The 16,318-nt window shown below is 44.8% G+C and overlaps 1 protein-coding gene across 1 annotated transcript; it reads right to left on the reverse strand.

Moving 5' to 3' along the window:
• Window positions 1-543: 543 nt before the first annotated feature.
• On the reverse strand, window positions 544-15,281 carry SAG (S-antigen visual arrestin). Its single transcript, XM_052687443.1, is given in 15 exon segments — window positions 544-1,678; window positions 2,331-2,340; window positions 8,179-8,243; window positions 8,408-8,431; window positions 9,257-9,334; window positions 9,611-9,748; window positions 10,646-10,718; window positions 11,869-11,953; window positions 12,402-12,537; window positions 12,736-12,803; window positions 13,734-13,793; window positions 14,505-14,698; window positions 14,974-15,018; window positions 15,106-15,215; window positions 15,217-15,281. Coding segments are annotated over 15 exon segments (1,248 nt in total). The 3' UTR covers window positions 544-1,581.
• Between the last annotated feature and the right edge of the window lie 1,037 nt (window positions 15,282-16,318).

The raw sequence follows: 16,318 nt of genomic DNA on the forward strand, positions 1-16,318 counted from the left end.
CGCAAAATTAATAATGCGAACAGCAGAGCGTTGGTTAGAAAGGCCTTTGCCTTACTTTAACCCTCCTCTCACAACCAAAGCTGCGCTCAGCTAGCTGTGCTGCTAGGTACACCTGAGAACGGCTGCAGCGATGCTTCAGCAGCTGAGGGCACGAGGCTGGGCACGAAGCAAACAGATCGCCTCCTGTGGTCTCAGCCCAGGCGAGACAGCTGTGACAAGCAGTGCCAGGTGGAGCCGTGGGCTCAGCTGCCCTCAGCATCTTAAACAAACCCCGTTTTGCAGAGCATCATTCAGCAAAGCAGGTTCAGCATTACTGATTCAACAGCAACTTGCTTCCTGCAGGCTTTCAGCGGTGCCCTGTGCCCTCTGGGAGGAAATGGGCATCTCCAAAATGTGTTTTTTCCTCTATGAAGTGATCACTGCTGTTAGGATCAAAGTGGAAAGCTCTTGAATTCATTTTTTGTTGCTAGGTTCAGAAACGTATGTTTATAATAATAAATGTAGGCCCAGCCTTCAGACTTCCCAGGAGAATTTTAATCCAGAAACAGTGAAAAACAGAGCAAAAATGGGAAAAGGGTAACAGCAGTCCTTTTACATGCAAAACATAACTAGCTGATGCAACTCATTTCAACCAGAGCCTGTGTGAGACCCAGAAAAGGACCTCGTGCATTTGCATGGATAACGAGAACATGCAGATCAACAAGGGAGATCAATGTTTGCAGACTATGTTCTCATTTCTTAGAGTATAAGCTGATCTCTGGCAGAGCAATGGGGATTCTAAGGGCAGTTTGCCCCATGGTTTCCTCCTTAATTTCATTGCACATTCTTTTGAAGCACTGCCACATAAAGAAAACTAGATTAGAGAACTAGACTAGCAGTTCTCTGTTTAGCATTGCACATAGGGAGCTATGTTAAGGAATTCATGCACAGAGCACATTTTTCTGTTCCTTAATAACGTGGCTGTTAAGTATAGAGCTAGAAAGCTAATGCAACATCTCAGCAATACAACTGCTGTGAAAGAGGACTTGCAAGACATTTAGTGGTAGAGAGGGAGGATGTAAGCCATGCACAGGGTCAGTGCAAGCACTGAAGATATTAACTAGATGAGTTGGATAAAGCAGAAATGCAAAAGCAAACAAAAGGGAACAAAACCAATTTCATATAGCCCACTGAGGATCTTTAAGTCAAAGGCAGCAAGCCAGCCATTCAAACTAGGACTCAGTTCACTAGTGAAAAAGACGCAGAGAAAAGACACAGAGACCCCAGTTGAGCACAGGCAGGCTGCACAAGCCCTCATGTAAGCTCTCATCAATGGTAAAAGTAACCAACCACCTGAACAGGTAGCTCTGAAGCAGATGGTGCAGCCTTCCTGGCCTCTGGTAGGTACAGTAAGCAGCAGGTATGGAGTTTGCTATGTTCTTACAAAGTGGAAAATTTTAATAAGTAAGAGAAATTTATGATTTTATGTCTACTGATCGCTGACAGCACATGCACCAAGAACCACAGTTTACTCGAAATCTAGCTCCTAAATTAATAATTGGTGCCAGGCTACATAGCTCCTCCATCAGCTCGTGCTTTTCATCACTCATCAGTTGAGGAAACATTCTTGTTTTCTTCTTCATCACCTGTGTCTTTTAGCTGTTGACGAGCAAACTCCTCAAATACCATCTCTGCATCACTGAAAGGGAAGAAGCACAGGTCTTTCTAAATGGGGTCAGCCATTTTTTATACCAGCAGACTGAAAAGCAACAATTTGGAAGAAGAGTCGCCTGGAGCAATCTCTGGTGATATTTCTTTTGTCTTCAAAGGGATTTGTATCGCATCCCTCCAGACACTGTCCTCATTGGTGCTGTTCTAGGTAGCATGAAAAGGAATTGACTGAACAAGTCAGGACACAAACTGAGGAGGTTTTCATCTCCAAAGAATCACGCTCTTTCCAGCTAAATATCTATATATCAGCTAGCTGAATAGTTTGCAGCCTGAAAGGGTCTTTGTATTGAGATCAAATGTGAAACCTTTCATCCTTCTGCACTTAAAATACAGGCATGTGGTTGAACTCATTGAGTTCCTGAAACTACAGAGCTACAGAGCATCAGCTGACCATCTCTTTCTCTCCAACTGTTAGGCAAAATATGATCTCAAACTACTTTCACATGGTCAGTCCTTACTGCTCAACTGATAGTGGCAGTTTGTCAAGCCACAGCAGCTTACTCACTTTTTTAAGTTCATGCTCTGTGAACGCTGTGGATTTTCCTCCTCTTCTGAGGAGCTTTCAAAGAGGCAATGTGCAGCAGCAGCTAGAATGTGAAATACTGTTCAAAGAAACTTACCCATCCTTCCCTGCAGTCATCAGCATGCAGTAAGGGAGGAAAAGAGAGACACCAACAGTTAGAACAGTGGATGCTAAGAATAGCAAAACTTTGTAAAGCATCAGGATTTGCAGCAATACAAGAATTCCAACAGTCTGAACACGTGTGCATGCACCTGCCGGAGCAAAACCTGATCTCTCTCGAATGTGATTGAAGTAGTCAGCTGATGAGGAGGTGTTCTCATTCAGTACACACAGAGGTACTGAAATCAGAACAAAAAAAGGCAGCCTCTCAGCAGACAGAGGCAATACTCCTGATTTCATCCCTGCCTAAATATAAACCTTCGGTGCTTGTGTTCCTTTGATAGGATCTTTGCTGACTACGCAGCAGTGACAGCAGCATTGCAGCTTGCTAGCAGGATTCCTTGGAAGGTGCATTCAGCACAGCCTAAAGTAAGCAAAACAGATTATACTGCAGGGAAAAGGTGGGAAAATGGATTGTTTTGCTCTTACATTCACTTTATCAGGTAACCATTGCACCACTCGCTTATTTCTCGTGAATTTAAGTGAGAAAGCACAGTGCTGTAAAGCCAGCGTTCTACAGGAGTCATCAGGCATTGGTAATGCTTCAGTGACTGGATGACCTGGGGAATTCCCACCCACAACAAACACTGAAATCAAGGGCAACAAGCTGTGGTTAGCACTGCTGGAAAAGTCAGTTTTAAACTGTGCCAAGTGGGGCACTGTAGCCAAAATGCCTCAAATGATGGGTCACGTAAAGGCTCCCCTGGTGTATGCCCATGGTGTGAAAGGACAGCTTCCTCTGCTCACAAGGGCCAGGATGAAATCTGGACAGCCTCAGGACAGTCGTACTTGACTGAAATGGATTTAAAATGAAATATTTAGAAGTTGCAAACTTCCTTTAAAGTTTCCAACACCAAAGCATCATTTTATTTTCCTCCAATTTTAATTCTTTAAATAGTCTGTTCTCTTTCCCCTCTCCAAAGTACACTCATTACTATGGGAACAGTGACATCAGAGATGTGGGCAAAGCGAGCAATCTTCACCAATGTGGTTTGAAGCTGATTCTACAGAATGGCTTGGGGGGGGGGGGAGGAAGGAAGAGGAATTTTTGGGCTTAGGCATTTATTTTGTTGTCTGATACTTACCGAATCAATACACAGATATTGTAACAGCATGGCAATGCTTGCATAGCTTTGGTGTAAGACTACATTCAAATACGTGCATCTTTCAATGCATTTTATCTTCAGGCTGCTACATTACATCCCACTGTAGGGCTGCAATGCCTACATCAGCACCCTAACAGGAGTCAGGCCTTCCCCTCATTGCTACCTTGCTGTCCTGTGGCTTATTGAGCATTATAACACTGAAAGAGTCACAGGAACCTAAACATAAGGAAAAAGCCAACCTATTTCCAACTGGCATCCCTGTAATTGTTTTGAGGGTTAGGATGGGAGGGGGCTGTGTTTGAGGACAGATGAGGCTCCAGAACATCGCCATGCTCTCTGCAGAGGGTTTTCTATAAGCTCTTATTATGCAGCCACAGAAATGACTCCATGTAATTAAAATTGTGACATATGGTAATTTTCATTATAAGCTTGCTTTTAACTTCTTTTAACTTCATGATGGAAAAAAAAAAAAAAAGAAGCTGTGTAACATTCTAAGGCATGCAAACCCTTTTGAAAATTCACTAATTTCTGCAAGTTACAATATCAATATGGGGTGAGCATGGGGTTAAAGGGACACAATATTTATGGGCTTCTTGAAAGCAATCCTTTCGTGCAAGCTTAACGAGGGAGCAGATAAATGACCATTTGTTGAATACTAGCCAAAATAAAGGTCAGTGTCCAAGACATAGGCCCACGAAATGTAAAACATCAGGACAAGAGCAGGAAAACCCCAGAGCAAAGAACTCACACTGAGCACAGCCTTGTGAAAATCCCAGCAGGAGCTTCTGGGCGGGCTGCTGACTGGGAAAGGCCTTGGAAGCAACAAGAGACGCAGCCCAGTTGGATTCTGTCTTTAAAAGAAACAGCTCTCTATCCATTTTTGTCAATGGGTGGAAAAGACCGACTGCCAGCCGATGGGACAGGAGCTGCCTTGCCTAAAAATAACCACCTGGGAACCACATGGATCCAAAAACAGTTGCAAAACCAGCACACATGAAATGCTGGCCAGTGAGAAGTCCAAGACAAGGACGCCATAAATAGACATGGAAAAAAAAAGGCAGCAAGCAGTTCCGTTTCTGTCTCTTCCAGGTGCGAAAAAGTGAGCAAACAGCAGTGGCCATGATATCTGACAGAGCTGCTTTTCACTGAGGGATGAGTGCTCATACAGACAGATAAAAAAAAGGTCAAATAATATGCTGTGAAAGCACAGAGCAGCTAATCCACTGTCCACATTTGGCCCCAAAATTGAGTCATGTTCTCCAGAAGTTTACCTTATATAACACTGGGGTTCTCCACACTCACAGAATGGCCTGGGTTGCAAAGGAGCACAGTGCTCATCCAGTTCCAACCCCCTGCTGTGTGCAGGTCGCCAACCAGCAGCCCAGGCTGCCCAGAGCCACATCCAGCCTGGCCTTGGGTGCCTGCAGGGATGGGGCATCCACAGCCTCTTTGGGCAGCCTGTTCCACTGCCTCACCACCCTCTGGGTGAAAAACTTCCTCCTCATATCCAACCTAAACCTCCCCTGTCTCAGTTTAAAACCATTCCCCCTTGTCCTACCACTGTCCACCCTCATAAACAGTCAGCTCTGCATGATTAAATACACTGATGCTACATGTTTCATTTAATTTTGCTGTAAGTCACTTTAGCTAGAGAAGGGAAAAGATATTACCCCTCTGCAGGGAATAAGTCATTGTATGTGACATTTTTAATCCACTTCAGCTTCAACTCTCTAAACTGCTTTGACTTTTCCTTTCTCCCAGCTGCATCTTAAGATGAAGTGACAATTCAACGGAGAAGGGAGGTACAACAGACAAACTGGTTGCTACTGACTCATCAGTAAAAACAAAGAGGAATGGGTAAAGGAGTGATCTCAAAATTCCCTGTGCACGTACCTTTCTCTACACTCATTGCAGAGGCTGCTAAACAAGCCAACAAATTAAAATTATACCTTATGGGACCCTTAACACTCTAAATACTGTTTGTTGAAGCTCCATCTCTGCAATTAAGACTTGATTTGCTTGATTACAAATTCAATGTTATTTCACTTTAGTTTATGAACCGAAGCGGTAGAAATAAAAACTGCACCTCCAAAGTCTTGAACGGTCCTTCCAGCAGTGAGATAAAAGCAGAGAACGTGGAAAGCCAGAAAGAGTTTCAGTTTACCAGCTTCATTTGGAAGCTGTTTTATTCCCTGTAATGAGCTCAGACACTGCTCTCCAGCACAGTTGCCAGATCAGCTATGCAGGCTCCTGAGGGATTTTCTTCCGTGTTAGTTTCCTTGTTCAAATAGAAAGCACTTTTTTCCTCCCTCCCTTCTTGTAGGCCTTTCCCATGGGATAGCTCTTGAAACTTCACTTTTTTCCTCCCCTAAAATCAAAAGAAACCTACAGTTTCCACCTGCACAAAAAGCAGAACGCGTCGCTGCCTCCTGACAGCAAGCTCCCAGATGACTTCGATGTCGCAAACAATACGTGGGCTGCATCTTTGGGGAAAGGATGTGTTGGGGGAAGAGATCTGAGAAATACTGCAGTTCTCTATTTCCCTTGTAAAGTCTCCTGCCCACATTCTTTTGAGTGTGCTATGCAACAGAGCGTATCAGCCATCCTTTCAAATGATCTTAAAATGGAGAACTGACTGACTTCCATTCTTCTTCATCCTAGCCTACAAATGCTTCTGCCAAAATTATCAGCTCAAAGCACAGGAAATAAAAAGGGAGTTGTGGCATTCACACCAAACACGGTGTCATATCCAAAAAAAAAAAAAACCTCACACCTTTCTGCAAATATACACAGAATTCATAACCGTTCCCTGAGCCTTTGGATGGTCCTCATTTGAGGTTGTTAAGCTTCTCTCTGGATCCACAAAAGCTCAGTTTTGCAGCCCTGGGGTCCAGCAGCACGTCTGCCCTGTGAGGCTCACTGCAGACACCAGATGGCCCTCACCAACCACCTTTCCTAGGAAACCATTTCAGAGGCAGGGGGATTCCTGCAGGAAAGTCTAGGGGAAATACTTCAGGATGTGCAGGCGGAACAGAAGGGAAGACCCTTGGCAAAGCTGCTCTCCTACAGAGAGTCACAATTTGAGACTATGATCAAGTGTGCAACAATGTCAGCAGGTTGCTAGCAGAGCTGTGCAGGCATGCAGCATGGAAGGGAAACCCACCACATGGGCACAGCATTTGCCTCGCAGCAACTTCTCCAAGGCGGTCCACACTTATCAGCCCTACAGACCAACCCTGAGCATCCAATTTCCCATCTCACAGCCTGCAACCTGCATGCATCCGAGGAGTGCCCGTGTTCCTCCCTGGTGATGCTGCTGCCTTCGATGTGGCCACAGCAGAAAGGCAGTGAGGAGCGGGACAACCGTTGTGGTTCATCCCGAAGGCGCTTCCTGGACTCACTGTGCTGCTGACGGCAATGCAACATGCACCAAAGACTTCTCATATGAGCACATGCTCACAGCAGAGGTTTTCTCGGGGGGAAAATGAGTTTTCATTTGTGCATGAGTGCAATGAAGGAGTTAAGAAGCCCTCCTTCAGCCTCTCGGGTATGTCCATTGCTAGAAAACACTGATTCCTAACCAGAGACCTGAGGATCACCAGTTTTTCCTCTCACTGCTCGTGTCTAAGTCCCCCAACAATATAAAATGCTATAATTCAGCTGGAAAGGGGGGATAACTCCTGCCATAAACTCCTTTCATAGACTCCTCCATAATCCAGTGGTCACGCTCTGAGATACTGCAACTTGAGGTAAGTTTTAGCCCAAAGAAAAAAATAAAGAAATCACAGTGCAGAAGCAGCCATGGGTTTCTGCTTGAAGCCCACATGACTGCATCCAAAGACAAAGAGCAGGACAGGCTGACTCATCTAGAAAAATCCCCACACTGGAAGGCACGCATGTTTTGTGTTCATTAGCTGCTCTAGATGCTGTATAGGAAATCCTGATTCAGTGCACCTTGCAGTTTCTGTGTGATCACTACTAGGAAACAGATACAGTCAGGGACTGTAGAGTGGGAAGAGAAAACAAGCTGTAGACAATCTGAAGTTTTTCCATCCAATCATCAGACTTTATATACCCAGGGAAAGCTAGTTCTTTACACTGGCCTATGATTTATACAAGTAACCAAGACAGCAAGCTGGTTAACCTTCATTTTCTGACCCAATTCTGAAGAGACCACTCCTCTCATATTCCTGTACACAAAAATGAACATCAAACCACACCACAAACACCATGGGCAATGTTACAGGTACACAATAGGGATTTTGTAAAATCACAAATGGCTTTGTCACCTCTTAAACTTTGCTTAAAAGATTTTTTTGGTTTTTTTTGGTACATTTTAGGTGTTTTTTGTGACCTTATTTGCTGCATTGTAATCTGGCTAGAAATTGTTGACAGCTGCCCTCAGGACCCAGTAGTGATGAAATTTAACTGTGCTCCCTCAAGTCCCTGTGCTTTCAGTTGTGATTCTACAGAGGAAAGAAAGGAAATACGACCCAGCTCTGCTTTTTCTTCCATCTCAGCATCCCTTCTCTCTGTTCCCTTGTGCCTTGAGGTTCACACAGATGCACACGTAGTCCCCTACAGGCTAAATCACTGCAAGCCTTGCAGTAGTAATAATTCACGTGGGACAAATACAACAACAGCAATAAAAAAAGAAGGCAAAAATGAGGTATAACTGACCTGCTGGGTTCTTTTCCTCAGGTTTGGGGTGCATGAGACGAAATGGCAGCTCTGTGCTCACCTCACTATGGGCGAGAGAGAGAATGCATCAGATCCACAGCCCCCAGCCGTGCCTGGTTCCATGCTCCTCTCACCTCAGGCCAGCCAGAATTCCAGCTTCACCTATTCCTTCAGCTTTTTTCTAATGAGCAACCATGGCTACATGGTCTAAAACGAAGATGGCACTTACCTGGAGGTGATGTCTCCCAGCAGGCTACAGAAAGAAACAGAATAAAACACACTTATGTTTAGTGCCTTCCCATTTGGATGTTCCAGCAATAACTTTTTAGTTGTGGACCATCAAAATCACCTTCCTACAGATCATAGCATCATAACACACTTGTTTTTAATTTCCTTTTTTTTTTTTTTGTTAAGTTTTTGAACTTCTGACCAAGTGTTAGCATGGCTCCTTTGCTGAGGGCCTGAGTACCAGGACAAGGGCAATCCAGAGGGACCACAGAAAGCAGTGGTTGTTTTATCACTCTTTATGCATATCACTAGATTATATTCATTTTTTCTATTAGGAAGAAGGATGGATGAATAAATGCAAATGTAAACAGTGACTATCAGCAGTAATTATGCTTGCCCTCGTTTGCACTGTATGCTGGGAACCATCTCATGCTGATACCACCAGCTTCTCGCAGGAAGTTGGCTCAGTACAGAACCTCAGTCTTTGTGATTCTCAGAACAATGTCTGGGAGAACAACACCAACACAAAAATTCAAGCAAAGTTTCACTTAAGCTCTCACAAAATCAAAATTATAACTTTGAAATGAAATTGCAACGTAAACCACAGGTTTATACAACCACCTCTGCTCATACGGTCAAATTCTTATTGCAACAATGGGAGGTATAACAACACCTCAGGCTCAAGAAAACTTATTTGGAGAGGCTAATGCACAATTTCGGTGAAGTTTATGCCTGTTCTACAATATGTGCCCTTTCTTTTAGAGTGGACTGTCCTACCTTCTACGGAATATCAGTGAAATACACACTTCACTCTCTTAATTCTAAGCAGATGCAGCAAGAAGTCTCTTACCCCGAAACAGTGAGCTTCACTCTGACCTTGTAGGAAACCAGAATTCCCATCACTGTCTTGTCTATTCCATCCTTAACACTATCAGAGAAAACAAAGTGGTGTTTTAGGTGGTACAGCAACAACTTATGGCAGGAAAAAAGCAACTAGATGAACACTCTGTTGTCCTAAAACAGAGCCTCAAGGACAGCTAATACCTCTTTCCATCCCTGTTACCATTTAGCCTGAATAACTACGACAGGGTAAGATGTGCAGTGCAGATGCACCCATCAAGACAGATACAACCATCTGATAGGTCAGATCTTGTCCTCTTCTTTACACCCTCCAACAGTTGAGACCCTTTAAAGCTCTGCTCACATGGTGCTAGAAGCCAAGTTGGTATCCTCATCCTTTAGCTTGCCATCCAGGGCTATTTCCCGGGTCTGCCGGTTGTTTGCCAGCAAGGGCAAAACTGTCAGTGTTGTTGTCAGGCTGCTGTTTGGCTGCACCTTTTCCCTGGAAACAAGAAGCAGGTGAGAGTGGGAAAGCAATACACTCTGATTTGCCTCACAGAGCCAACTAGGATAACCTCAAAACGGATCTCAAAGCCATCCACAAGGAGTACGATTTATCTGTCCAGACTTAAAAGTCTACAACGTGGACGTGTGTGCCTGGACCAGTCAGAAAAATGTCCAATGTAATCAGCAGAGGGAAACAAGCATTTGCAGAAAATGATCTGTTTCACATTAAGGCAGGTATCCAAAAGCTGGTCCAACCATGCCACAGACCTCTGTACCTGGATGAAATGAATCCCAGTTCAGAAGATCAGTACTCAAAGGATGACCTGCTCCTAAACAGCAGAGCAAAACCCAGAAAAGCATCAAGTGTCTTGGTGGATCCAGTCCTCCTCACAAAGCAGAGCCCACAGGCAAATGCACTGCATGGCATAAGAGCAGGAGGTTCTCTGCACCATCACACTATGGAGCCAAGGGTTTGGAGAGGATTCTTCTGATCTCATCAGATAAAGCGTTATGAAAAAGATTGACCCCAAACTAGAGCATCCAGCGCTCCCAGGCACACAGGAGCAGCTTTTAGAAAAGCAGTGTAGATCCTTTCAAAGATTTCAAGCAGTGAGGAGCAATGCACCCTTGTTAAGTGTTTCTTGTAATTACACTTCAAACAAAGCAGCTTTTCTGTAGCCTCCCCTGTTCTCTGAAAAAAGGAGCAAGGTACCCACTGGTACAAAAAGGGGAGACCCAGCTGCACTGAGAGCATGGCTGGCATCAAGGCCAGGAGTGCTGTAACAGCAAGCAACTGCCATGCTGCAGCCAGGAATACCTCCCTTAACAGAGGAGAGTCATTAAGAGGTGTGAAGGTGCGTAGCAAGGATGGATAAGCAGAGTGTTCACTCACGGTGCTTCCTCAGCAGCTACCACTTTCGTGTAGAAGTCACTGGAGTACAGAACCACGTTGGCAACCTGCTCCACTGAAGTGAGAAAGGGAAAGAGGGACTATCAGTTGTGCACGGGCATCAGAAACAACACAGCTGCTCCACAGTCTCAGGAGTGGAAAATGTGAGGATGACAGCAGGAAAACCCAAATATTTAGAGCCTAAAGGGAGCACCAGGTCAGGCAGCCTGATCACAGACTTTGCCACCTTGTGTTGTTAGTCTCTGTCTTCCCTGAAACACAAATCCAGCTTTGATTTGGAGGTGACAGAAAGTGTCAATAGCCCATGGTATCCCTTGGGAGCCTGCTCTTCTATTACAAAGATCTCCTTCTCTAAACATGCTTGCTTTCACCTCTAATGCACAAGAGATGCTAGTTACATCATCATCAAGCAGACTGGATACCAAACTGCAGCCAAACTCCTCTGACAGCATTCTCCAAACAAACACCAGAAAGTGTATGGGGTAATTCTGATTCAAACAGTGGTGAGAGAACCTGAAATAAGGTCTTTTTAAGCTAGACTGAAGAACATCAGGTTAAAGAATATTGGGAGTAACTAGATACTGCATGCAAGATATGCACCGAATTGGCTTTTCCTGCTGTGGAGTTTTATGAAACCTTCAGCAACTTTGTTCTTTCCCTGCTTTCTCTGCTCTTTCTCATCCTTTGTCTCAGTCTGCCTTCCACAGGCCCAAGCAGTACAGCACCTTGTGGGATGAAAGCATGCAGTGCTACAAATAAAACACAGGCAGTACTGCACCTCAGGAGGAATTACACCATCGCTGGCAGAGTGGCTGTTTCTCGCCGTGCAGGGCATTTCTGACGGAGTGAAGCACACCACCTGGACATGTTCCCTGGTAGCTGAGCATCATGCTGACAGAAACCCTTTGCACCCTGCCCAAGAGGCAGATTTCCCCCAGATCTGCCTTGCCTGCCACAATGCCAGCCCTTTCCTATGTAGACACAACATACTGGGGCTTGAAATTAAGCCAGGCAAGTAACCATGAGTCAGGAAAAAAGGCTTGAGGCAGCAAACAAACATCAACAGACAGGGAGGAGGGAGAAATTCCTGATGCACTCCATACTGCCTGCTTAGGCAGAGCACAAGCACTAAATTCTGGCTTTTAGCCCTCCCACCACGGTGTTCTTGTCCTACGAGAATCCAAGCAGTGGTAAAAAAAACATACCCTGGACTTTGATCTTCTTCACTGTTTTCTCTGTGCTGTTGGTGACCATGACAGTGACTGGAATGGGCTCACCATGGTAGTACACCTAGGGGAAAACCAATGCTCAGAAACCCAGTCAAAAGGCTTCTCCCAGGCCATAAACCATTCCAGACCCAACAGAGGCCAGATAAAGCAAGGTGGCCCCTCCCCATGATCAATCCTGCCTCCGATGCCCTCCTTGGCCTCAAATGACTCTGATAACAGTGTCCCACCCTCCTCTAACAGAAGCTATTGCCAAAAACACCTTAGAAGTCATAGAATCATAGAATCACCAAGGTTGGAAAAGACCTAAAAGATCACCCAGTCCAACCGTTCATCTATTTCCCAATAGCTCCTACTAAACCATGTCCCTCAACACAACATCCAGCCTTTAAGTGTGCAGGACAAGTCTGGATCAGCTGAGACAGAGTTTGGTAACACACAAAACAGCTGCTTGGGAACAGAATGCTTATTGTTATTGAAGTACAATGATGTCCCAGGGGCAAACTCCTCACCTCTTTACTGAGGCAAGCTTTCAGATGCAATGGCTTGTTGGACATGAAGAACTGCCACGTGGTCTCTGCACAAGGTTGGGGTCCTGGTTCTTCTGGAGCAAACTGCACTTTACGGATCAACAGCCTTGCGGAGTTCCTGGGAAGCAGCAGAAGATACCAGGATGGTACCTTGTGTTTGGCTGAGGCAGGAGTTTTGCACTCACACATGCTTAATTAAACTTAGGAAGCCCACTGACAAGTGGAACAAAGGTGAATGAGCAACCACGCTTATTGTAATTCCTCCCTTCTTTATAAGGGCACAGTTGAAGACATACAGAAATACGTGCGCTGTTACCTCTTGTGAATTCTCTCTTCCAAATTCTCTGTTGAGAAAGCTTTCACCTCGAAGTCCACCCCACAGCTCTGCCAGAGAGAGAGGGCAGCTGTGAAACAAGCCACACCTGCAGATGTTCAAGCATCTTTCTGTATCCTAGAAACTGGCAGATTCCTGCCAACTGCAAATCCTTCTGGCCTATGACCACCGTAACAGAGATTCCCACCACCCGGTGTCTCAGCATCCACCTGTTCCATGCTACAGGGCTGAGCTCCCAGCCTCTGACAGATGACACCCCTTCTAAAATGATACGAGAGCAGAGTTGTAGAGGTCACAGCACACTGCAGGAGGCACCACCAGCAGGCCTGCAAAGTTCTCCAGTCCACCTTGGGTTTCTGAAACAGCTTCGTAATGCCAATACCTGACTCACAGTCAAGCTCCCCTCTTCCCAGTGTCTAAGGACTGGGAGAGATGAGGCCAAGCAGACCTTTGCTTTAACAGGTTTATATTGCTATGCCTGGCTTTAGACCTAGCCCAGCTGTTCAGAGAAGCATCCTGTGAAGTACAGGAGGACTACTTTAAACAATGCCAAACCTAGCAGAACATCTCACTGTTTGGTGATATATCCTCCAGAGTTTTTTTTTTTATATGCATATACAAAACAGACCTTCTCTGCATTTGTTTTAACTCAGAAGCAGGTCTAACACCTGTTAGTTACACCCATCAGTGAGATTTCAGGCACTCAGCCTCCCTTCTCTCATGTGACTGATAGCTAACACAAGCTTGCTCGGATCACTTTGCATGTCCAACCCACAAATCATGCAGTACCCTTAAGGAAATGACAAGCACTGCAGATTTAGCACAGCCTTGCAGCTATTGGACTAGATTTTTTTTTCTTATTTTGAGGAATTGAATTCCAGCTCCATGATGCATGCTGTAGCTGAGGTTCCAGCCAGGTTCCTGACGTTTATGGCACAACACAGTAAACTCCATGATAAGCACCAGTGTACCAGTCTCACCTTATCAACGTCACGAGGGGAAGGCTGCAAACAGACTGAACAAGGCAGGTAATCTGGGAACTGTAGGAACAAAAAGAAAAAGAACCCAGAGCAACATTATGCAGATTTCTGTGATATTTTAATTAACTTAATGATCACAAAGGGTACAAGGTAGACCTGAAGACAACAGATCACTTCCATACAGCAACCCTTTGAAGTTCCAACTCAGAGAGAAGCTGGATCTTATGCTCACCGTACATGAACAAAGCCTTTTAGGAAGAAAGGGACTTTAGAATGCTAACAACAGTAAAATGCAACAGTGCAAACACAGACAAAAAGAAAGAAGAGACCCAGAAAAGAAGAGACCCATGGAGCTTCTGGGCTTATAATCAAACACTAGAGCACCGGAGACACACATCAGGAGCTGGGATATCTGGCTCCCACCCAGGATTACCAGCATGGCTCATAGTAGTGCAAATCACTGTTCACATGGGCTTGAAGGTTGAGCAAGGCATCTGTTCTGGAAGCACAGCTAAGGCTATTAAACCAGCCAGCCTCCAGGCAGTGACCATTCGCTCCTGGTCTGCACAGGGCCAGCAGCTTCTCCAACTGGAAAGGCTGCAGAGCATCCTGGAGATGGAGCACTAGCACTCCATCAGCAAATCCAGCAGCTGGGATCACTGGATTGTACCTGAGACATCAGTAACACCCAGCAGGCACCAACCCACTGAGCAGAACCAAAGAGGCGTACCTGTAATGACTGACGAGAAGAAGGTCTTAAGAGATACTCACTGTAAAGAAAAAGGGGTAAGCATTTTTCCCCAGCTTCTTTAGCAGAGATTCCTGCAAGTGGGAGAGAGACTCTGGCTTGTTTTCAGGTGGGTACACCTGGACCCTAGAGAAGAACAGGTCTCTCCGGAAGGTGAGGCCGATCACATCAATGTCCTCCTGGCCGTACCGGAAAGCACAGGTCAGAGTCACGTACACTGGAAGGAAACACAGGCAGGTAAGGCATGCAGCAGACTGACACAGCCAGGTGATGTAAAATCCTGCACCGGTCATGGAAACTCATCTCAGTACTTGTATAACCCAGTCGGTATTCATATTTTAAGTCTTTATGCACATTACTTTGAGTAAGAACTCCTTTCATTGAGGAGTTACATTGGTACCCCTGAAGCAACGTAAAAAATAATTCTATCTCAGTATCTCACTTGAAAAGAGGACGAGCAAACTAAAAGCTGCATTGCATAAAACCTCAAACCTTTTTTCCCCTTGATCATTGTAGGATCCACCAATACAACACCATCTGAAAGAAAGGAAAATTAAAAAGATTACCGGAGGATAATCAAGCTTAGGAGAGCAGAAAGGGCAGCTTGTACACTCGTGGACTTACCTACAGGTTCCACACTCCCTATATTGTCAATGAAGTCACGCTTTCCCAGGTAGATGGTCAGCTGTAGGGAAAAGATGACTACAGTTGTACTACAAAGTGTTGTGTGCTTGCGGGTGGGAGAATACAGTCTGGAGCTGTAAATTCCATAGAGAATGGAGCAATTCCATTTTCAGCATGGTTTTTTTTTTTTCTCCTCACCAAACAATTGACACAGGCTCTAAGAAGTCTCCACATCAGAAGAGAGGACCTGACGTGGAACAGCTCCAAGAAGTAAAACACAAATACTCACAGATGGGACAGAGCTACAGATTCACATATTTCTGATGGTATCAGATTCGCTATCAAACAGTGAATCGGCTTTGTTGCAATCATTGACCAGCAGGGCTACAACCTGGATGAATGAGAGGGGAGTTGCCTTTTATGCAAGACTGCAACAAGCTCTCCCATATGAGCTTTGTTTACATTGTCTGCTCACACTTTGCACTAAATATGGATCGTGGTCCTTCTTAAGAAACATGAAAGGGAACAGGAAAGAGGTTTGTATCAAGTCTTCATCTCGACTATGAGTGAAACTCATAGAATCATAAGGTTGGAAAGGACTTACAGGATCATCTGGTCCATCACACCTATCTATACCCATTATTACGGTACTTACGGCTTTGTCACGGGTGCTTTTCTTGAAGATAACTTGTTTTGGAGAGGAATCAGCATTCCTCCCTGTCTTCTGAGATTCGGGGCAGCTCATGACCGATGGGCAGGTAGGTAACTGTGGATGAATGAAGCTTTTCTCCCTCAAAGGTTCCTGGGAGAAATGTCAGAGGTGAGGGGTGAAAAAGATAAAAGATGAGGTAAAAACATAGGCACAATAGTTGGGTAAAACATTCTACTCCTATGGTATAATTTACCAATCTGACTCTTCCAGTATTAATTCAGTACAAAGGTGGGTTCCTTATGAAGAAAAAAACCCAGAAACACACAACTATTTAAAAACAGCTCTTCAGAAACATTACAGAAAACCGAGGACTTGTTTTTCAGTCATTCAAAACATCATTTGGCCAGTAAAAAAATCCAGAGGTGAAGGGATAGCTTGGCCTTTACAGAGAGATTTGTAGAGAGACTTTCAGTGGAGTACACGAGTAGAGATGAAGGTAATCTGATCAACACAGGTACTTCAGTTTTCAAAAGGTTCACCAAGATTTGTCACCAGAGGCTC

This window comes from Tympanuchus pallidicinctus, unplaced genomic scaffold (assembly GCF_026119805.1).
Source record: "Tympanuchus pallidicinctus isolate F22 unplaced genomic scaffold, pur_lepc_1.0 scaffold22, whole genome shotgun sequence".
NCBI classification, from domain to species: Eukaryota; Metazoa; Chordata; class Aves; order Galliformes; family Phasianidae; genus Tympanuchus; species Tympanuchus pallidicinctus.